Source organism: Muntiacus reevesi, chromosome 17 (genome assembly GCF_963930625.1).
Source record: "Muntiacus reevesi chromosome 17, mMunRee1.1, whole genome shotgun sequence".
Lineage (NCBI taxonomy): Eukaryota > Metazoa > Chordata > Mammalia > Artiodactyla > Cervidae > Muntiacus > Muntiacus reevesi.
In genome coordinates this window covers 39185690-39208283 of record NC_089265.1, presented here as the reverse complement: position 1 = coordinate 39208283, position 22594 = coordinate 39185690, and the positions used below count along the sequence as shown (strand labels likewise).

At 42.3% G+C, this 22594-nt stretch overlaps 1 protein-coding gene across 2 annotated transcripts in view; it reads left to right on the top strand.

Moving 5' to 3' along the window:
* Positions 1 to 22254, top strand: part of VLDLR (very low density lipoprotein receptor) — a 31629-nt gene extending 9375 nt beyond the window's left edge. For both annotated transcript variants that reach the window (XM_065907799.1, XM_065907800.1), the window contains 17 exons: positions 3761 to 3880; positions 7735 to 7857; positions 9270 to 9392; positions 11037 to 11408; positions 11511 to 11633; positions 11724 to 11846; positions 12289 to 12408; positions 12513 to 12638; positions 13130 to 13301; positions 14143 to 14361; positions 15948 to 16066; positions 16635 to 16774; positions 17108 to 17249; positions 18091 to 18237; positions 19590 to 19670; positions 20515 to 20684; positions 21589 to 22254. In XM_065907799.1, coding sequence (XP_065763871.1) covers positions 3761 to 3880; positions 7735 to 7857; positions 9270 to 9392; positions 11037 to 11408; positions 11511 to 11633; positions 11724 to 11846; positions 12289 to 12408; positions 12513 to 12638; positions 13130 to 13301; positions 14143 to 14361; positions 15948 to 16066; positions 16635 to 16774; positions 17108 to 17249; positions 18091 to 18237; positions 19590 to 19670; positions 20515 to 20684; positions 21589 to 21624 — 2456 coding nt within the window. In that variant the 3' untranslated portion in view covers positions 21625 to 22254. The remainder of the gene's footprint in view (positions 1 to 3760; positions 3881 to 7734; positions 7858 to 9269; positions 9393 to 11036; positions 11409 to 11510; positions 11634 to 11723; positions 11847 to 12288; positions 12409 to 12512; positions 12639 to 13129; positions 13302 to 14142; positions 14362 to 15947; positions 16067 to 16634; positions 16775 to 17107; positions 17250 to 18090; positions 18238 to 19589; positions 19671 to 20514; positions 20685 to 21588) is intronic.
* Positions 22255 to 22594: the final 340 nt, after the last annotated feature.

Genomic DNA, 22594 nt, shown 5'->3' with positions numbered 1-22594 from the left:
GGAAACCTGGACAGAAAACCCACTGTGCTGCAACCAGGTGGCTGAGCTGTCCCCCCACACTACCTCCACCCTGCACAACGCAGGGAATTAATCAGAACTAGGGAGCCCTGTGGCTCAAACAGTAAAGAATCTGCCTGCAATGCAGGATACCTGGGCTCGATCTCTGGATCGGGAAGATCTCCTGGAGAAGGAAATGGCAACCCACTCCAGGATTCTTGCCTGGAAAATCCCATGGACAGAGGAGCCTGGCGGGCTACAGTCCATGGGGTCACGAAGCGGTGGACACTGATCGACTAACACAGGGAACCCTGTCTGCCCAGGAGCAATCTCCCAAAACAAAGTGCTTAGGAAACAAGAAACTGAGGCATGGCCATGGTGCTTAGCATCTTTCTTCTCCTGTCTTTAAAGAAGGGACCCTTTATAAAGTCCGAGAGCTTTACCCAGCCCCACCCCAACCCTGCTCCTGTTTTAAACAAGCAGGGATGGCTGATTAGTAGCATACTCCACTCTAACCCCATTATTTACCATTCTTGATGGAGAGCTGTGTTTGCTATGGTAAAGCATAGCTTTACGACCATTGGGCAGAAGCTTGGGTGAAGTGGAAACATCTGAGATAAGAAAAGGTAGAAATTAAACTCCTTTTTTGTCTAAAGATATTGGAATAAACACTAAGAAAATGTCTGTGTCTGTCCTGAGTCCACGCAACACTGAGGCAGCATTGCTGGGTTTTAGCCCAGTATCTGTTACTGTTGATTACTGGTATGTTACAGTTACTTTCAGAGAGCCTCCTTAAGGTGACAGTGGACTAAACACCAGCCTTAGACTATTGTGTGCCATCTTTAATCTCAGAGCAGCTTGAGTGTCTATAAAATCTGTAGCTTCAAGACTCATTTTTAAAGAGATCTGCCAGTTACCTAACCCCTAAGTGGAAAACCATCATCTAATGCCTATTTTAAAGGCCTGTCCAAGTCATATTATATGGTTATCTTTTCCATGTTGTTTGCCTCGCATTATGACCAAACAGCTTTTGCTAACGATAACCTTTTGAAAAGGTATTCTAAGTGCAACCTGACTTTTCTGTCATATATGTATATTTCTGTTCTCTAACTTTAAAGTGTTCTTTTTTTTTTTTTTTTTTTTTACCTTTTCAAATAAAGTACTCAAAGTAGATTCTTACCACTCCCACAACCTTCAGAGGTAGTACAGATAAAGCACTATAACCAGTGGGCCCTGGTTCAGATGCCCCCAGCATTTGGCTTCAGTCCCTGGTCAGGGAACATCCAAATAAATAAATAATAAAAAATGGTTAAGATTGTAAATTTTAAAAAACCCAAAAAAAACTGGGGCTGGGCAGACTTCCCTGGTGGTGCAATGGTTAGGACTTAGTGCTTTTACTGTTGGGGTCTGGATTTAGCCCTGGGTCAGGAAATTAAAATACTGCAAGCCATGTGGTGGGGCCAAAAAATTAAAATGTTTTAAAAAGTGAAAAATGAAATATAGGTAGGAAGTGCCATTGAGTCACACCCCTCTGAATCTGGGTCCTAGTTTAACTAGGCTCTTGAGGGCAGAATGATACATACAGTTTTGAAATGAGCACATTTAGTACCTAAGTAATCACACACCCATATGGTAAACTAGGACCAACTTTTAATCTTCCTGGGAACTAGCCACAAAGCCTAGAATGCTCCCAGACAGTAGGGAGTAGCTGATAGTAGGAAGGCCAACAAGAGCATTGTGTACATAATACAAGAGTCCCAGTCTGTGCTTGTCACTATAGCATCTGTTCTCATTCCTGCATGCCACAGCTGCAGATGCTGAAAGGTGCAGGAAGGCTCAAGGCTTTCTGCTTGGAAGGCCTCCCTAAGGATTCTACATGAACTGTATGCCTCCACTGGCTGGTTTTCCCGAATAGTTGCAGCACATCAGCATTTAGCAGCCAGATCTTTGCCTTTTATCTCAAAGCAATTACATCCTCCAGGAGGACAAACCTGCTAATGATAGGAAATGCCTGAATGTTAGCTGCCCCATGCCCGGCAAAAAACTAAGTGCCCTACTTCCAGATGTTCTTTCTTGCCACTATGTGAATTATATTCATCCATTGAGCACAGGAAAACTGAGGCTCAGAGAAATAGAATCCAGATGTGTGGCTTCACCATGTTTTGCTGTTCTCACATCACTAAGTTAAAAATGATTTCCCTTTATTTAGGTGTGCAGAAAAGGGACCCCTCCTACACTGTTGGTGGGAATGTAAGTTGGTACAGCCGCTATGGAAAACAGTGTGGAAGTACCTTAAAACTAAAAATAGAACTACCATATGATCCTGCAGTCCCAGTCCTGGGCATATATATGGAGAAAGTCATAATTCAAAAAGCTACATGCTCCCCTGTGTTCATCGCAGTGCTGTTTACAATAGCCAAGACATGGAAGCAGTCTAAATGTCCATGGACGGGGAATGGATAAAGGAGATGTGATATGTGTATATTGGGTTGGCCAAAAAGTTCATTTGAAAAACCCAGATGAACTTTTTGGCCAACCCAATATAATGGACTATTACTCACCTATTAAAAAGAAATGAAATAATGCCATTTGCAGCAACATGGATAGAATTTAAGATTATCATACTAAGTGAAGTAAGTCAGATAAAACAAATATCATATGATATCACTTATATGTGGAATCTAAAAAGCTGATACAAATGAATTTGCTTACAGAATTGACTCATAGACTTTAAAAACAAGCTTATGGTTACCATAGGGGAAATGGGAGAGGGATAAATTAGGAATATGGGATTAATAGGTATACATTACTATATACAAAGTAGATAATCAACATGGACCTAATGTATAGCATAGGGAACTCTACTCAATATTCTGTAATAACCTATGTGGGAAAAGAATCTGAAAAAGAATGGATATATGTATAACTGAGTCACTTTGTACATCTGAAACTAACACATTGTAAATCAACTCTAATATAAAAATTAGATTTCAAAAAATGATCTCCCTTCACCTCTTAACTATATCTTCCTTCATGCTTTTTATCTTATCTTGAAGTTATTTTGTAAACATATCTTTTTCCAATTAGACTCAAATTCTAAGACAAGGAGCCATGTATTAACCTCACCTCTATCCTTGCCACCTCTTCTAAATCTCCTTTACTTTGTTCATCATAGAAATATCATTGATGAGTAACGGTATAGAATGTGGGCAAGAAATGCCATTAAAGGATTAGGATTTGGCTGCATGATTATAGTGACACAAAATGACTTAAACAAATGAGAGAAATGAGTCCACAGGTGAATCCCTGCCCCACCACCTGCAGTTTGTAGGCAGTCTGCATTCCTTATGTCTTGGTCTGGCTTCATTGACCCAAGATCACTATTCCTCCATGCCTAGTTTTCAGGAACCAGAAAGGAACAAAATTGAGGAAACTGGATCCCCTGTCCCTTTGAGGATATTTCCCAGAAATTGTATATACCATTTCTGCTTACATCCATCAGCCAGAACATCCCATGGCTATGCCTCCTGTAAGAGAGACTGGGAGATCTAGTTTTATGTGGACAGTGTGGGCTCAGCTAAGAACTCATTACTGTCTGCCACTGCCCCAAGGCCCATGCAGCTCCAGCCCCTACAACGTTACAGCCTCTGAGGCTGCACCTGTCCCTCTGAGAGGACGCCTATCCATGGGTTTCAGGTAACTAGCATCTCTAACTTCCCATCCGGGTGTCCCAGCTTAGCCAAGTGTTCCCTCCTGCTTTTAGGAAGAAAAGCCAAATGTGAAGCCTCGCAGTTCCAGTGCACAAATGGCCGATGTATCACGCTGCTGTGGAAGTGTGATGGGGACGAAGACTGCGCTGATGGCAGTGATGAGAAGAACTGCGGTGAGTAAAGAGCCGGACAGTCTCGCCTGTCTCCTCGCTGGGACTTGGGCATTTTACTGAAAGAGGACAACGTTATTTTTGCGTCTACAAATGTGTCAAGATTCTGAATCCACTCCTAAGGATTGCTTTGAACCTGAGTCCAAAGATTCTATACTTTCTGGTCTAGGAGGAATACAACGGAGTGTGTGAGGTTATTGACCTGAGTATGGAATCGTGAAGATAAAGTGGAGTTCCTTTCAAATGAAAGGACCTGGTTGATCTTAGATCAGGCAAACTTTTGGTATAGGAAGCTAGGGAAAGGGAGGGGAGGACCAGGAGTAGAGGCAGAAGATTGCTTAGAAAAGACTTTTTTTTTAATTCTCAAATGGTTTTGACCCCGCAAAAAGCAAGCCATGCACAGTAAGAAATCCCTTGCAGTTTCAGAGATTAATTCCTGTCATATTTAGTCAACTTCAACTAGCATATTTAGTTGCTAAGTATAATCAACTAGCCTATTTAGTAAACTTCAATTTGGATTCTACAAGCCATGTTCTATGAGTCCCAGTAACTAATAAGCCAGCCCAGATCAAAGATCAGATTAGGATTCTTTTACAGTTCCTTTTCTCCAGAGATGCTAATTTTAAAGCATTAGACAGGATGGAAAACATTCTCTTACCCAAGAAAACAGGCATATGCCATTATACCAATCGATCAGCATCTATTAAAAGATTATTGTGAGAAATGACTGCTTTTGCAATTGGTGTCACCTCTCATTAAGCCAGGACAGCTGTGAACTACATGTCATGATGGCATTTAGGGACCTTGAATACAAGCTGAAGTTTACTTTATGATCCCTTTGTTCCATGTCATTAAATTGCTGAAACAAGGTTGTTCATGAATGTCGGTGTTAACGTTGTCTTTTACCTTTCACAAGACGTTACCCAAAGATATCTGCTATACAAATTAAAAATACAGAAGAAAAATAGAAGCTAAGTGTAGTTTTCATCAACTGCTATCTTGTTAGGCCCTTGCCTACTTCTTCATGCATCATGACTAAAATTCTGTAGTATAAACATCCTGGCAGGCTGTCCTGTGCTTGAGGTCTAAGAGCAGTATCATGGGTGCCTGCATGCCAGTATGTAAATTAGTAGCTCATTTGGAAGCAGAGTAAGTCCATTCTGCAATCTCAAGAAGGAAGCTTATCTCCAGTCTCAGAACCAAGAATAGTTCTATGTGATCTGTTTACATCTTTGCATTCCAACACTAAGATCTTAATCTACTCTACAAGATAGTGAGCTCCATGCTGTTTCTGTGTTACCTGGATAATATAATTCTTTCACTAGTTTTCTCACTAAAGGACCTCACTCTTGTCAACTGTGCTTTTGCTGTAAGTAGCAGTTCTTCTGCTATGCTAAACTATGTATCTGGCAAAACCCTTTTATGTTCTTAGAGAGTAATTATTATCTCCATGTTTGGAAGTTTTGAAGTCTTACTTTACCATCTGACTACCTCAGTAGAAACTAACCTGAGTCATTGCAGGGGTCATCACTGGCTTTTCCTAAAATAGTCTCCACGTCAATCAGTTCTAGTTACATCACAGGAAGATTTGGAAGAGATAAGGAGGTAGATGTACATACAATCTAGATCACACAAACTGGGAGAAAGGAAACATATTCTTGGCCATAATTTGTCTCTGCCTTCCAGGTATGAGAGTAGAGAAGGAAAGTGGGAGCTTTGCTCGGGAAACTGCGAATGCTTATTTGGAGATATTCCACCGTGAAAGGCTACACAATTACTTAACACTTCTAAAGCCACTTCCTATTGTTCCTGTCCAACCTCTTGATGTTGAACTTGGTTACAACTTCAGCAGGGCTTTTTCTTTCAAGCATGTCAACTAGCATATTTAGTCAACTTCAACTTGGATTCTACAAGCCATGTTCTATGAGTCCCAGTAACTCATTCTTCTACAGGTGTTAGGCTGAGCTGATAAATCAGTAACTTGGATACCCTCAGTATGGAACTAGTAGTTCTCTTTCCCCATGGCACATCTAAATTTCTATCCATCTCTCAAGGCCCAGTTCAAATAGCCCATCTTTACTCCCCCAGTCTGTGTTCAGAATGGAGAGAGAGAAACCCTAGCAATCTACTCACCCTATGTGTCTCTTGTTCACTTCGTAATACAACCAATCTTTCCTATCCCTATAACATCTTATACTTTGTAAATTCATGAGGTCTCTTTATAACCATTCCCTACTCTCTCTTTCGCAACTTCTGAAGAGTATCACAGGGTGAATTACAGTAACCGAGACCCTCTGGCATCTTTCTGCAGGCTCAGGAGAAGATGGGCCTTGGATATCACCTAAACCATGAACACTGGGGTTTGAGCATTTCATTGATTTTAGAAGCAGGTGTGAAAAGTAATATGGCCTTTCTTGTTCCCTTGGCTACACAATTTTAGGATATAAATAATCCTTTTCAGATCATCATAATTGATCATCCCATCTTGAGTTCTAGAAGTTGACTATAATCCTGTCCCTCTATTAACAATGCTCATTACTCAATTGTGTCCAGCTCTTTGTGACCCTGTGGACTATAGCCTGCCACTCTCCTCTGTCTGTGGGATTTTCCAGGCAAGAATACTGAAGTGGGTTGCCATTGGCTTCTCTGGGGGATCTTTCTGACCCAGGGATTTAACCTGCATTTCCTGTGTCTCCTGCATTGGCAGGCGGATTCCTCACCACTGCACTGCCTAGGAAGTCACCCCATTAACAATATCTGAGGCTAACCTAGAGCAGCCGTCTGGTTTAGGGCACTCTGAATTGAGAGTTGTACCTGGCTGAAACCCCTGACTTGAAGTGGCCTCTTTCATATTTTCAATAAATTGTTGACTTTTAGCTGATTTTCCATTCAGAATATTTGTTAAAGAACGACTTAAACTGGAAATTCAAGTAGAAAGTATAGGCACAGGGGCAAAGAAGAATATAACCTAAGAAGGATGCTCTTGGAATGTCCTATGTGGTTCCTTGTCAAGACTCTTCTTACTCGCTGGGCAGGGAGTTCCTCATGGGAAGGATGACCAAGCTGCCTGCTTGGCTTAGCACAGTCCTGGAATGACACTTATAGTAAGAATACCCTCTTTCTACTGAGACTGTGTCAATTTGGACAAATTACATAGTCACTCTAGTTAAGGAGAAAAGTCTGCCCTAGTAAGAATTAGTGGCAGAACTGATACCTTGTCTCAGGCTGTTTAGTAGTCAATTATGAGGACTGGCAGCTTCCATAGTAAGTTCAGTGACTTTTACCTGGTTGATGTGAGCCCACCCTTCGGTTGCTAAGTACAACTTCTCTTACACTCAGATTTGCGCTTCCTCTATTTCTTATCCAGTGGGCTCCTCTGCCCCAGTAGACCTGTAGGGGTGACAGTGTTCAGTACTGAAACTTGGCCTTCTGTCTCTATGCTAAACCCATGTGTTGTTACAAGGTGCGCCTAAAACAGTTATACTATGAGCCAGTCATAAGATGAAATGTTTGACTGTTAAACTTATGAAGCACTTAAATAACTTGGAAGAAATGCATGAAAAGAATGAACTTATTACTCAACCTCAACGTTATAAAATGGGCAAGAAGTTCATTGGAAGGGATCCCTTGACCTCACTGTCTTTCAGGTGTCTCAAATGATCACCTTCCTCCTCTAGGGGTAAAGGAGGGAAAAAAAGATTTTTCTAAGGTCCTACTGGATATTATCAGTTGACTGCTAATTGACTCAGCTTTATTTTTAGAGTAAAGCCTCTCAAATGCAGTTGTTACCCCTAGTGGGAATGTAGGGCTCTTGGGCGAGTGATCTCAACTTTAACCCTGCAAATCCGCTTCTGTAGTGAAGAAGACGTGCGCCGAGTCTGACTTTGTATGCAACAATGGCCAGTGTGTTCCTAATCGATGGCAGTGTGACGGGGATCCCGACTGTGAAGATGGTTCTGATGAAAGCCCAGAACAGTGCCGTGAGTGTGACTCATTTTGGACTTGAACTTTCCCAAGCTGTTCCATGTCTCATAGCTCTAAGTATTGTATACTCTAAAACTTGCTTAGTTTTCCTTGTCCTTCTTTAAAGTTAGGCCAGTTGACTCCAAGGTCAGTTAGATCACTATCAGTCAATCTTGAATAACATTAAAGAATGTTCTCCCTAATCTTAACAAGACTGACATTCTCTTGGGTAGCTTCACTATTGAACATTTAAGACTGAAGCCAGAAGATTTAAGAACTCCTTGACTAGGTGCATAGATTTCAAATGTTCAATGATAATGACTCTGAGCAGATGGTACTCTGGTCCTGGAAGCTAAGTCAAGACGTGAGGGTCCCCTGTGTGCCAAGTATAAGCTTTTAGATGCAGACTTTCTCATGTTATGAGAAAAAAATCTACTGCTGAAGGGGTAAGGTGACTAGAAACAAGATGATATGAGTGATTTTAAGAAACATGTAACCTAAAGTTATTTAAGTAGGGAGTTTACAGCTTCTTCTTATATAAGAGAAACTTCATAGGTATGCAAGTACACATGTGTCCGTAGGCTTCACATTCAGGAGAAAGTCTATGAGATCATAGAGGAAGATGATGTGGGATAGATAAATTAGAATTATTTGCATGTCCTGGTGAAGAAAGTTTTCATGTTCCTTCTAAGGTAGTAGAGGCCTGTTAAAGTGCTAAAAGTGGAAGTCTAATATGAACAAAGTTTAGGTCTGGAATATAAGATTACAAGGGAAAATTAAGCAAAAAGGAAGAGATGTGTGTTAATTGCAGTTTTTCAGGCAAGAAGTAAGGTGAGTAATAAGAGCACTGACCAAAGGAGGTGAGTTAGCTTAGGTGAAGACGGGTTCCATAAAGATCCAGCTCCAAGTTTTAGTGGGGGATGACCCTAAAGTCAAGAATTAGAGGGTGCCCCTACTTCACAAGATGTCAATCTGAAGGAGGGCTGTGAAGAAATAAGACTTCAGGCAAAAGAAGTCTTCATAGGTATTAGACCATCTGACTTTTAATGAAGTTGGCATTAGTTGCCATTAGTTGCCAATATCTGGGTGTGTCACTTGATACCCAGCAAATACATAATGGTCAAGGAGCAGGCCAGCCAAGGAGCCCAACCATGCCAAACAAAACAAAAGCCAGGAGTGCACACGCCACAGAACCTTGACGGAGTAGCACGGTCCGGGCTCTCAGGTGGACTGCCAGGTAATCTAGGCTGGCCTGGCTCCCCAGCCGTGGAGCTGACGGAAGATCTGCCCAAGCTCCAGCTAGTCAGTCGAATTTCAGCTGTGTGCCCGGCCACTGAGTCACAGATGTCACCACTTCCAGGCAGCACAGGAGCAGCAGCTTGGTGCTGATGAGTTCGGAGGCTCTTTTGAGACTGTATGTCATCAACAGATATGAGAACATGCCGCACAAATGAAATCAGCTGTGGCGCCCGCTCCACTCAATGTATCCCTGTGTCCTGGCGGTGTGATGGTGAAAATGATTGTGACAGTGGAGAAGATGAAGAAAACTGTGGTAAGAAGATCAGTGTTGAGTGGCTTAACCCAAAGACCCTCTTGCTCCAAGAAGGGTGGGCGTGAAGGTGCAGTTGACTTGACTTGCTTTCTAGTGACTTCACTATCTGCTCGACTCCTTGTCTTTCCTAACTGCCCTCAAACTCAGAGAGGTGTGTGCATGGTAACTGACCATTGCTTGCTTGGCTGGTTCTTCTAGGCAAATAGAAATAAGAAGGTAAGTCCTCCAAGGCACTTCCATGTAGGGATGGCTCAGTGAAGCAGCAATTGTGTGCACTCTTGTCTCGGTTAGGACAGCAGCTTGTGGGCCTTCCTCACTTGGGCTCCATCAAACGAGGAGACTAAAGCCAGCAAACACACCCCCAGGTTGAAACTGGATCTGCCTAGTGGCATAAATTACTTGAGTCTCACACAAGCATTCCTCAGCCCCCAAACTAGATTCTCTTTTAACTTTTCCAAAAGCTAAACTGGCACAGAAGGACAAATTAATGCCTTGCTAGCGATACCCAAAGAAAACTCTAGCCAACCGGTGGTATTTTTGTCTCCTATCATAGTTCCTACCTGTAAAAACTAACTCTGTTTCCTAGCCTTTCATGTTTCTGCTCTTGGAAAACATGTAATAAAATGCTCCATGTTAAAGGTGAGGCCCTGGGAAAATCTTTAGGTTGAACAGACATTGTGTTGAATGTTCTTTCAAGCGTCCACCTTTTTATAGGGCCTTTAAAACCACAACTGCCAAGCCTGACAGGCATAGGCCTCCTGATGCAGTAAGTGTACAATGAGTTGAGGGCACTTGTGGTTGGAACACCAGTCTTGCATGTAGAAGTCACATCCCAAGGTCATTACCATTGCACCTAGTCCAATGAGTTTTGGCATTGAATCCTAGAACTGAGCTTATGTACTGGTAAGCCATGGAGCTGCCAAGTGTTTCCCTCTTCAATCTAGACTTTGCTTCCCAAGAGAGTCGTGGTCTCCACCCCAATTACCACCAAATTTTGACCTTTATTAGTTTGGCAGGAATTTGAGTCAAAGTATGAACTGACTAGCACACCTGGCTGCTAGATTGCAGTTCTAGCCCCAGAAGTGACTTTCTAAAACTTGAAAATATTTAAGACCTGTTACTCCTGATCCTGATTGGAAGGACCAAAAGAGAAGGAACCGTGTATGGTGGTATAATACACGGAGGTTTCTTTTTGGTGATGGTGTCACAGTGCTTATTAGGAGTGAATGTTTGCTCATGTACCTGATGCCTGATCATCTCAGCTCAGGATGTGGCCTGGCCTGATGAGCAGTGTAACCATTTAAAGAGAACTCATGTCCACCTTTCCCAATGAGGTATCTTGTGACAGTTTAAGTTATTAATTGCTGTCCCTTTAAGATGCTTCTCATCCCAAATGAATTTCTAGTCTTCATCTATTTTCTCATTCCTCCATTTCTGTTCCTCTTCAAATGTCCTTGCCTGTTTTACATGTTAAGGCTGTTTCCCGGTGTTGTGGGAAATATTGATATAATCCAACTTTCGCTTTTAAGTTAGGTGAAAAAGCTGGGGTTCATGATCCATGACCTGCATGTTAGATTTGGGGACAAGAGGCTTGAAAGGACAAGTCCTGATGAGTTTTCAATGGGACATCTTCTCTCTCAACAGGCAACATAACGTGTAGCTCTGATGAGTTCACCTGCTCCAGTGGCCGTTGCATCTCCAGGAATTTCATGTGCAATGGCCAGGATGACTGCAGTGATGGCAGCGACGAGCTGGACTGTGCCCCACCAACCTGCGGGCCCCACGAGTTCCAGTGCAGCACCTCCTCCTGCATCCCCATCAGCTGGGTGTGCGACGATGACGCAGACTGCTCGGACCAGTCGGATGAGTCCCTGGAGCAGTGCGGCCGCCAGCCAGTGATCCACACCAGGTGCCCGGCCAGCGAGATCCAATGTGGCTCTGGCGAGTGCATCCACAAGAAGTGGCGATGTGACGGGGATCCCGACTGCAAGGACGGCAGTGATGAGGTCAACTGTCGTAAGTCACTTTCCTGTCAGTGTGGCATGCTCAGCTCTCACCCAGGTATCCACCAGGGACACTTCGGCTGACTTCACCCCATGCCATTCTCTCCCCCTGTAGCTTCCCGAACCTGCCGACCTGACCAGTTTGAGTGTGAGGACGGCAGCTGCATCCATGGCAGCAGGCAATGTAACGGTATCCGAGACTGCGTGGACGGTTCTGATGAAGTCAACTGCAAAAACGGTGGGTGTCCCCTGGCTATGGGTTGTCAGTCCAATGATTGCTCTGATCAGACCCACTGATGGCATCTCTCTTCTGTGTCCCGGTTTGTAGTCAACCAGTGCTTGGGTCCCGGGAAGTTCAAGTGCAGAAGTGGGGAATGCATTGATATCAGTAAAGTGTGCAACCAGAAGCAAGACTGCAGGGACTGGAGTGACGAGCCCCTGAAAGAATGCCGTAAGTAAAGGGGTTGCGTGAGTGCAGAGCTGGGCGGGTTAGGTAGACCCAGCAGAGCTAATGCGGTTTGGAGCCTGCCTAATGCCTGGGTAAACTACTTTAATGAACTAGGTTCAGTTGCTGGGCTTAAAAGTGAAATGTTTGACTTAAAAGTGCTGACAAAGTAGTTCATAGTTTCACCCCCTTAACGATAACCAACCAGCAATAGAGAACCTTGATTAAATACTGCTTAACCAGCTGTTAACTTGCCAAGAGATTGGGTTTACTATTCCCCCAATACAGGCTGAGATGTATATCTGCAAGGCACATTATTAGATCTTGAAAAATCATGGGTTTGACTAGACTATCTAGACAAGTTACCACAAATAGCCTGGATTTTAAATGTTAATAAATCAAATATTAATTAGAATATTGAGTAACTCTACTACCTTTTTATTTACAGATGTAAATGAATGCTTGGTTAATAATGGCGGATGCTCCCATATCTGCAAAGACCTAGTTATAGGCTATGAATGTGACTGTGCAGCTGGGTTTGAACTCATAGATAGGAAAACCTGCGGAGGTGAGTTGAAGAACAGAGCCTGAGCCCGGGGGGTGATGGGAAAGATTAGAAGAGTTCTGTAGGTCACCTAGGAATAGCAAGACTAATTCTAATTTCCCTCCTAGATATTGACGAATGCCAAAATCCGGGAATCTGCAGTCAAATTTGTATCAACTTAAAAGGCGGTTACAAGTGTGAATGTAGTCGTGGCTATCAAATGGATCTTGCCACGGGCGTGTGCAAGGCAGTAGGTAAATGGACTTGGACTGGTGTTGCTCTAGTACTTTTATGAGCAAGTGCTCATGAAAGGTACAGCCAGTGACTACAACAGCCTAATGAAATATGAAAATAAAATAGTACTTGAGAGCAATGCTAGTAAATTCACAGTGCAGTTGCATATGTTAGATAGCAAATCATTGCCCCAGATGCCTGTCTCGGTCAATTCCTTTTACATGTGTATCATGAATACCTGCTTATTCTCTGCTTCCAAAACTTGAGTGCAATTCAAATAAGTAACTTACTCATCAGCTGCCCTGTTTTGTTGAATGCTGTGACCCGAGGATTGCCTTCTTAAACAGTAGGAAGCACTTGCAGGCCCAGGGGCATGGACTTTGGCAAGAGCACTCCTGAAGTGTTCAGCAGTGCCCTCACTTTTTAAGTGCTCCTCTATTGGGAGGAAGTAACTTGGAAGGACCTTGTCTTCTTTCAGCAAAACTAAATTAACCTGACTCCTGTCTTTCAGGCAAAGAGCCAAGTCTGATCTTCACCAATAGACGAGACATCAGGAAGATTGGCTTGGAGAGGAAAGAATATATCCAACTAGTTGAACAGCTGAGAAACACTGTGGCTCTCGATGCTGACATTGCCGCTCAGAAACTATTCTGGGCTGATCTAAGCCAAAAGGCCATCTTCAGGTAACTTACAGTTCCATTCTTGGTGTCTTGGTCTAAGTCATTGTCACTGGCCTTTTGAAGGTTTGGAGGAATTTCCCTCATCTCTAGTTTCAGTCTAGCATTGAATGTCAGGAATGTTAAATCTAAGGGGCTTCCCAGGTGGTACTAGCGGTAAACAACCCACCTGCCGATGCAGGAGACTTGTAATGCGGTTTCAGTTCCTAAGTTGGGAAGATCCCCCGGAGGAGGGCATGGCAACCCACTCCAGTATTCTTGCCTGGAGAATCCCATGGACAGAGGAACCTGGCAGGCTACAGTCCATAGGGTCACAAAGAGTCAGACACAACTGGAGCAACTTAGCACACATACACATTACATCTAAACACTGATTCTTTAATTATTAAATTACTATCAGTTCCTCATTTGAAACTAACAATCACCTGTAAAATAAAAGATGGCTACAGTTATAAGATTATAACAGGTAGCATCTTAATTTCTCTGATGTTCTCCTTTTTTTTTTCCAGTTAGTTGAGTTAGTTCATAGTTGCTACAATTAGAATGGTAGTGGTAGCTTTTTCTTATTGGGAACTGTAGAAACTCAGATGATAGTTACAGAAGCAAGTAGCTTCACTTAAGAGTATGGTGTTCTTGCAAGTAGAATGCAGACCAACAACAAGATCACCTACAGTGTTAGTAATTTGGAATCGGTAAGCAGCATGGTTACATAATTTGAGTGTTGAACTATGGGGTTACTAGAGTTCATTCTGAACAAAGTAGTTGACCATTTTGTGAGCAGAAAGTCCATTCTCCAGGCTCCGATGGTGTCAAACTCTTAAATTTCTTGTGACCTATTCTGTTTCAGTGCCTCAATTGATGACAAAGTTGGTAGACATGTTAAAATGATCGACAATGTCTATAATCCTGCAGCCATTGCTGTTGATTGGGTGTACAAGACCATCTACTGGACTGACGCGGCTTCTAAGACTATTTCAGTAGCTACCCTAGACGGAACCAAGAGGAAGTTCCTGTTTAACTCTGACTTGCGAGAGCCTGCCTCCATAGCTGTGGACCCGTTGTCTGGGTTTGTATTCTGTGTTTTTCATCACATAGACTTTCAGATGCTATCTGTGTAGGTCAGGAGCTTTCCTTGTGCCTAAAATAGTACTGAAATCCCAAGATTTAACAGCTCCCTACAACAAAGAATTATCTAGTACAAGATGTCAGTGGTGCCATAGTTGAGCAAGCCGGGAATGAACTCATCTATATGACAGGCCCTCCCTGAGCAGATGACTACTAGTTCATATGAAGGAAACAACAATTCTGATTTAAGATACATCAAAAGCTGTATCTAAACCCTTACACCCACCCACCTTCTATGCATTTTTTACACTGAAGTATAGTTGATTTATGATGGGTTAATTTCTACTTTTTAGCAAAGTGATTCGGGGTGTGTGTGTGTGTGTGTGTGTGTGTATAGTTGATTTATGATGGGTTAATTTCTACTTTTTAGCAAAGTGATTCGGGGTGTGTGTGTGTGTGTGTGTGTGTGTGTGTGTGTGTGTGTGTGTGTGTGTGTGTGTGTGTGTCTTCCCTTGTGTGTGTGTGTGTGTGTGTGTGTGTGTGTGTGTGTGTGTGTGTGTCTTCCCTTGTGGCTCAGACGGTAAAGAATCTGCCTGCAATGCAGGAGACCTGGGTTCAATCCCTGGGTTGAGAAGATCTCCTAAGGAAAGTAATGGCAACCCACTCCAGTATTCTTGCCTGGAAATATATATATATATGGAGATATATAAATATATATACACACACACACACACATATACACACACATTCTTTTTCATATTATTTTCCCTTATGGTTTATCACAAGATATTAAATATAGTTCCCTGTGCTATAGTGGGACCTTGTTGTTTATCCATTCTATATATAATAGTTTGTATCTGCTAATCCCAAACTCCCAATCCATCCCTCCCCTCTCCCCCACGTACCTCTTGGCAACCATAAGTCTGTCTCTATGTCTGTGAGTCTGTTTCTGCTACATAGATAGGCTTATTTCTAAATGCAAGTGATTTAATTTTTGTCTGAACACTTTTATCAGATTAGTTCTGAATGATCCAACCTAAGTAGTCACATGAGTTGTGAGGATTTTGGTAACCACGTTATCTCTAGGCTTTCATCTAAGTGTGCAAGTTGTATGAAAGTCCAATGAAAATAAATAAACCTCTCTAGAAACATTTCACTGAGGACTTCCTGCAAATTGCCCCTAAATAATATAGGAAAGCAGCTGTTAGCAGTTTGACCAAGGCTGTAGTAATCACAATTGACTCCCATGAAACCTCACTAGAACACAGCCCAGCCCTGGGTGTCTATAAAACTTACCAGATACTTGTCTTTTACTCTCTTGAAAGCATTGGCCTTTCATAAAGGAAATATATAACCTGTGACTTTGGGCTGAAGTTTAATGTCAGACTTACATACTTTAATATAGTTAATAATGAGCTTGTCAATCCAGAGTGTTAACTTTTGTTTACCCAGAGCATAACTTTGACCCTTAAGTGGTACAATTTATACTCTAGAGTTTCCCATTTACTCTTTGAACATGTATGTCTCAAGCTACAGCTTTACTCCTTCTAAACCACTGAAGCTGATTTCTAATTTAATTCTTCCCAGCTTTGTTTACTGGTCAGACTGGGGTGAACCAGCTAAAATTGAAAAAGCAGGAATGAATGGGTTTGACAGACGGGCGCTGGTGACAGCGGACATCCAGTGGCCTAATGGAATTACACTTGGTATGTGTGTTCTTCCCTCCTCAACCACAATTCAACTGTCTGCACAGTTTTACTAATCTCTATAGTGAATGCTAGACTATAGCAGACAACTCTAAGGTTCCTTCTTAAGCAGGGATTTGTGATGAGAAGAACCAAACAGTGTAAGTGGAATGGTGGCCTTAACAAATCACTTGCTTCACAATTACTAGCTTTTCTATCCATCTGGGGCTAATCTGTGACATGAGTTAGGTGAACTCTTATCATAAACACTCCTGATCTAGGTGCCTTACATTTCCTGAATTTCTGGCTACTTCTGGCTCCTAAGGGGAGAAGAACAAAATGCTGGTCTCTCTTAATACTTCTATAATGTCACTAACACTTGAGTCAGTTACTTTGACAATCTCAGGTACCCCTTGAGTCCCCCCAGATGTATGTGGGCGCAGATTCTGCATGCTGCTTCACAAGATTTGGGGGACCCTGTTAAGAACCCCTGCTAGAGGAGGAACAGTGAAAGCGGTGTACTGGATTCCTTAGATATTTTAAATGGAAGCAGACCAGTTCTGACTTCTGACCATTCTTTCCCTACCAGACCTTATAAAGGGCCGCCTCTATTGGCTGGATTCCAAATTGCACATGTTATCCAGTGTGGACTTGAACGGCCAAGATCGCAGGATAGTCCTGAAGTCTCTGGAATTCCTAGCTCATCCCCTGGCACTCACAATATTTGAGGTAAGATGTGTGTCTCACATTTAAGCATATACCTCTGAGTTACTGTAACAGCTTGGAGAGAAAGAATAGGGGAAGGAGGGAAGGATGGAGGGGCATGACTTGAGAAACCTAAACCTAAACCTGGGCCATCACCTAAAACCTGGGCAATCGACATACTGATTCCTCAGAGCATTTTAAGAACCTGAGCTTGCTTCTCTTAGAGTTTTACATCTGACGTCCCAACCCAGTCTTAAGTAAATTTGATCCATTAAATTGGCAGTAAATAATAATGACTTTAGAGAGTGACTCATGTTGATCCTACATGTACATACTAATTTGGGGGTTCTGTTTTAGGATCGTGTCTACTGGATAGATGGGGAAAATGAAGCAGTCTATGGTGCCAATAAATTCACTGGCTCGGAGCTGGCCACTCTAGTTAACAACCTTAATGATGCCCAGGACATCATTGTCTATCACGAACTTGTACAACCATCAGGTATCGTGGGGAAGCAGAGCCCCTCTGGCTACTTTCAGGGCAGAGCCTGGCACAGTGCCCTCTGGGTGTCAGCAGCTCCCTAGCAACTCAACTTGCTCCACAATGGAAATTTCCCCCCACTGGACCCTCCCTCCAACCCTTCAGACCTGGTGCTCAGTATAGTCTGACTTACAGGTCAAAGAGCTTCAGAACTTCAGCTTTTAGCTTCCCTCCCAACTGTCAACCTCCTGACTTTTATATCAATCCCTTCCATCTCCCTTGGCATTCATTCCTTCTTGCTACAACTATTGAACTAAACCTCCAAAGTAGCTTTTATGCCATCACCTTTCCCTCTCTCTCCACCATGACACCTCTTGTATGGAATTGTATAGATGCTGAAACATATCTGGTCATGTGGTCTCCTGCTCAGAATACATGACTGGTTCTATCTAAATGAGACCTTTAGGCTTCCCCGTGGCTGGGTTCCTCCCATTCTATGGGAGTGAGACAAAGCCAGAAGAACATGCTTCCCCTCCTTTGAGCCTTTGCTGTAAGCTTTGGACCGATAGTGAAGCCAGGTCTGCTCACTCACCTCCTTTCCCCACCTCCTCCCTCTATACATCTGTGTACAGCGTAACTCTTTTCCTACTTCCAAGAAGTTTCTCTGGCTCTGTGTGTCCTTAGAGCATGCTGCCTGTACTCCTACTATTTATCCTTCAAAAATATTGGCTTAACTTTAGGGGTTGACAGAGCAATCCTTAGAGACAAGGACTTGAAGACCTATCTTCAGCATCTAGAACCAAGCTTTATGTATAGCAGGCACTGGAAGACCCATTTTGAAAAGACTTTTCTTTCTGAATAGGTAAAAACTGGTGTGAAGAAGATGTGGAGAATGGGGGATGTGAATACCTCTGCCTGCCAGCCCCACAGATTAATGACCACTCTCCAAAATACACCTGTTCCTGTCCCAATGGATACAATCTAGAGGACAATGGCCGAGAGTGCCAAAGTAAGGCTTTTTCCTTTTCAACCATAAGCAGGACATACAACAGGCAATAGGATAAAACACTAGCTATAAAAACTAGCCTGGATTTTAAGAATTCTGTTTTAACTCACTCTTGGAATAAATTAGAGAACATATCTGCTACCATTGCACACTAAGAGTTCATGTTATTCCTTGAGGACAGACTTCCAACTCACATAAGATGAGTTTATAGGTGACTATACCGATTTGTACCAATTAGTCCCATAACAGCACTGACCCAGTCAACTTGCAGAGTCTTAAAGTCTTAACATTGTCCTCCAGAGAAAGGTCTGAAACGAGGCTTAAAGAATGCCAGGGTTCCAGGAAAATTTCTGGCCACAGTGGGTGACATTATCTTAAACTCATACTTAAATGAAACTTGCATCTTGGTCTCCTGTTCTTAGCTTTCGACTAAGTGGCAAATTAAACCTTACATGTTGTGAATTAGGATCTCATAATGTGAGGTTTTTATTAGCATGATACTGAGTCCCTGCAGGGACAAGCTCAGTTTACTGAGAAAGCAATTACAAAACAATTTGACAGTGAGACTAGTATGCCTGGTAATACGGTTTTCAGAGCATTTCTTGCAACTTCCAGGAGCCTGGGACTTTGCTTAGAGAGGTCATTAAGTGTGGCTGTATATCTTTTTGAATTGTCAAATTCCCAGTGCTTACAGTTCTGCCCAAAGACTTGTGTATCTGTGGTTTTGCTGAGGTTTCCCTTAGTTTTGACACATCCACCATGCAACTCGGTTCAGCAGTGGTTTGTCAATTTCCCAGTGTTAAAATAACCCGCTGCATGGCTTGTCTGGACTAAAGAGCTAGCCACTCTGGAACCTTGGCATTAACCAGGTTCTTGGTTTTATAATTCAGGTACTGCAACTACTGTGAATTACAATGAGACAAAAGATACCAACACAGCAGAAATTTCTCCAACTAGTGGACTAGTTCCTGGAGGTATTGGGTTCAGTACTGCAAACAGTTAATCTCAACTAACAGCCACACTCTTTGTACCTGTCCCTTACATCATTAATGCAGCGTTTAACTCCTCGTTCTGCCCCTAATTGGTAACCTGTATTTAAATTCCAAAGACTTAGAACCTGCAGCTCTTAGCCTGACCTGACTTAGTAAGACACCTGTGAGAGAGCTGTTTGTGAAATGGCTATTATAACGTGAGACTCACAAATACTTCTAGACCAGTTGTTCTTGGAATACAGTTGGAGTAGATACAGAGCAGCAGTGGTGGATGCAAGAGGGCATGAGGCTCTCTACCAGGTGGGTGAATTTCTAAGTCTGAATTCAGATCCTTCTAAACTGATTCCCTTTATTCCCCTCTAGGGATCAATGTGACCACAGCAGTATCGGAGGTCAGTGTTCCCCCTAAAGGGACTTCTGCTGCCTGGGCCATCCTTCCTCTCTGTAAGTACATTCCCCACACATCTGGATCCAAGGAACTTCATAGATACTGGATGGCTGTTTCTAGTTCATCTAGAGATGCCCCTTCCCGTAGCTCCTTGTACTGTCACAGCACTCCGGATACTGAATCACCCTTGCCCCTTCCCCAAGCTGCATGCTCATTTAAGAGTCCATCACCTTCTCTGCAGTGGTGTCCTTAGCACTGCAGCTGGCAGGCATGAATGTGCAGTTGTTATGTACAAGGGGCTCACTGCTTTCTACTTCAGAGTTGTTTGTCTGGCTTTATTCCCTTTCATAAGTCCCTTCCAGTGAAGAGCACTTTTCTGTTCCCCTTCGAAATATGTATAATGCTTCAAACAGAGGAGATACATGAGTTCTTAAAATGATTTCTTGAGGAATTATAGAAGGTACATTAAAGACAGTTAAGCCTTTTCAAGCCCAGGGAGAAGAACTTCTAACACCATCTAGGGCATGTGAAGTGTAAGGTACTATGCTACAGTGGTCTCTTTATCCTAAATTATGGGATTCCAAGCTTAGCTAACTCACCAGGAGGACCATCTGAAGAACTCTCCAGAAGCTTCTGAAATTTGAACTCGATCAACCTGGGGAGGAGCCAAGGACTCCCCAACTGCCTAGGAGCTATGCATCAGAGTCTATAGAACAACACAACCTCTGGTCCGAACTTGTTTTAAGCTCCCACACCATTTATATTCTAATTTCTAGTCATCCCAGCTTCCTAAAGCATGACGATTTTATTAATGTTAACAATCATGGATTCTTTAGCATCCTCCTTTTTTGTATGTTTTGAGACTAGACCTTGCTTAGTCACCTTCTAACTTTTTTTCAGTGCTCTTAGCAATGGCAGCAGTAGGTGGCTACTTGATGTGGCGGAATTGGCAACATAAGAACATGAAAAGCATGAACTTTGACAATCCTGTGTACTTGAAGACCACTGAAGAGGACCTATCAATAGACATTGGTAGACACAGTGCTTCTGTTGGACACACATACCCAGCAGTAAGTCAGCTCTGTGTCTTTATGTACATGACGTGCAGTCAGACGTTTTAGAAAGGAGACCACAACACAAGCTATGGGTTGGAAAGAGCCATTAGAACCATGGAGTCACCAAATATTGGGTTGGTCAAAATGTTTGTTTGGGTTTTTCATAAGCTATCATCAAAAAACCGAAACAAACTTTTTGGTCAACCCGGTACTTCATCTACTCCCTGAAGATTAGACAGTCTAGCCTGTTAGAATTTAAGTCAGTTGACAATTGTCTGCCCTGAACAGAATGACAAGTCAACTTAAGGACATCATTGTACAATTTAAGATATTTTGGGTTATGGAAGCTACATGTAAATATTAGCATGAACCAAAGATCTCCTTTTTGAACTTAAAGCAGGCGCCTATAGGGTGGTTGACTTAAAGTCAGTGTATTGAGCAAGGTTCATTTAGCCAAAATGACCCAATGCTTGAAAATCACCTATCCTACTTCATAGAGCTATCTTTCCTTTCAACACTGGAGTCAGTCACTTGATCTTCAGTTGAAACCAACATGGAGTGTTTAGCCTTCACTTTTGGAACAGTCTGAACAAAACAAGTGCAGAGCTCTGGTGAAGCAAGAGTGGTGGTCAGTTCATGCCACATGTGTGTCTTTTCACATTTTTATCCACAATCTAAGGTCATTCGGGAGAATAGGCAGAATCAGTCACGCTATTTTCTCTCTCTACCCAATAAATATAGTTGAATTCAAGTTAAAATGCATTTATGATGCAACTCAGTACAGTTTGGGGTCTGGCTTCCCTTCTGGGCACCTTTGGTCTCTGAATGAACAACTCAAAAACAAGGTTTGCTTTAGAAAATGAACTTGCTACCAACAAAGGAATCACCAAACTCACTCCATGCTTTTTCTGTTCCACAGATATCAGTTGTAAGTACAGACGATGATCTAGCCTGACTTCTGAGACAAGTCACAACCTTTGAGGTTTGAACCAGTGAAACCCCTCACTTCGGAATGGTAACCAAGCCAGCAGCTGAAGCCTCTTTCTTCCTCCCATCTGGAAGAACATCAAGATATCTTTGCGTGGATCAAGCTTGTATACTTAATCATTTTTATATTACTTTTGTAAATATTCCCATCCACATTCTCCTTCAGTTTTGGATGTGGTTACCAAAAGTATCTGTAACCCTTGAATTTCTAGACAGTATTGCCACCTCTGGCCAAATATGCACTTTCCCTCGAAAGCCATATTCCAGCAACGAAACTTGTGCTATAGTGTATACCACCTGTACATACATTGTATAGGCCATCTGTAAATATCCCAGAGAACAATCACTATTCTTAAGCACTTTGAAAATATTTCTATGTAAATTATTGTAAACTTTTTCAATGGTTGGGACAATGGCAATAGGATAAAACGGGTTACTAAGGTGAAATTGCCAAAAAAAAAAATTTGTAAACTAATTTTGTACGTATGAATGAAATCTTTGACCTCAGTGGAGGTTTGCAAAGACTAAGTGTTCAAACTACTGTACATTTTTTTTTTCAAGTGCTAAAAAAAAAATTAAACCAAGCAGCTTAACCATGGTTTGTGCCTGTTCCTCTAGGATGAACTTCTGTAAACAGCCTGAGTAGTATCAGGTGTTCTAACTAAATATGTGAGCTCTAGATCTTGATATTGTATGATGAAGCCTATAATATGGCTTGTTTCTCTTACAACTAAGTACTTAATATTTGCCTCCCCAAATATTTCTTATTTGGTAAAAGAAGCTAGTTTAGCCAGTACCTACAACCCTTTGAGGAAATTTCCTACTCCAATTAGTTTCCTGATCCAGTAACATATGCTAAAGATTTCTATTAATTCTCCTTTCTGTACTTGTCTCAGATTTCCATGTCCTAAAATTATGTATCATTCAAGGAAAAGTGC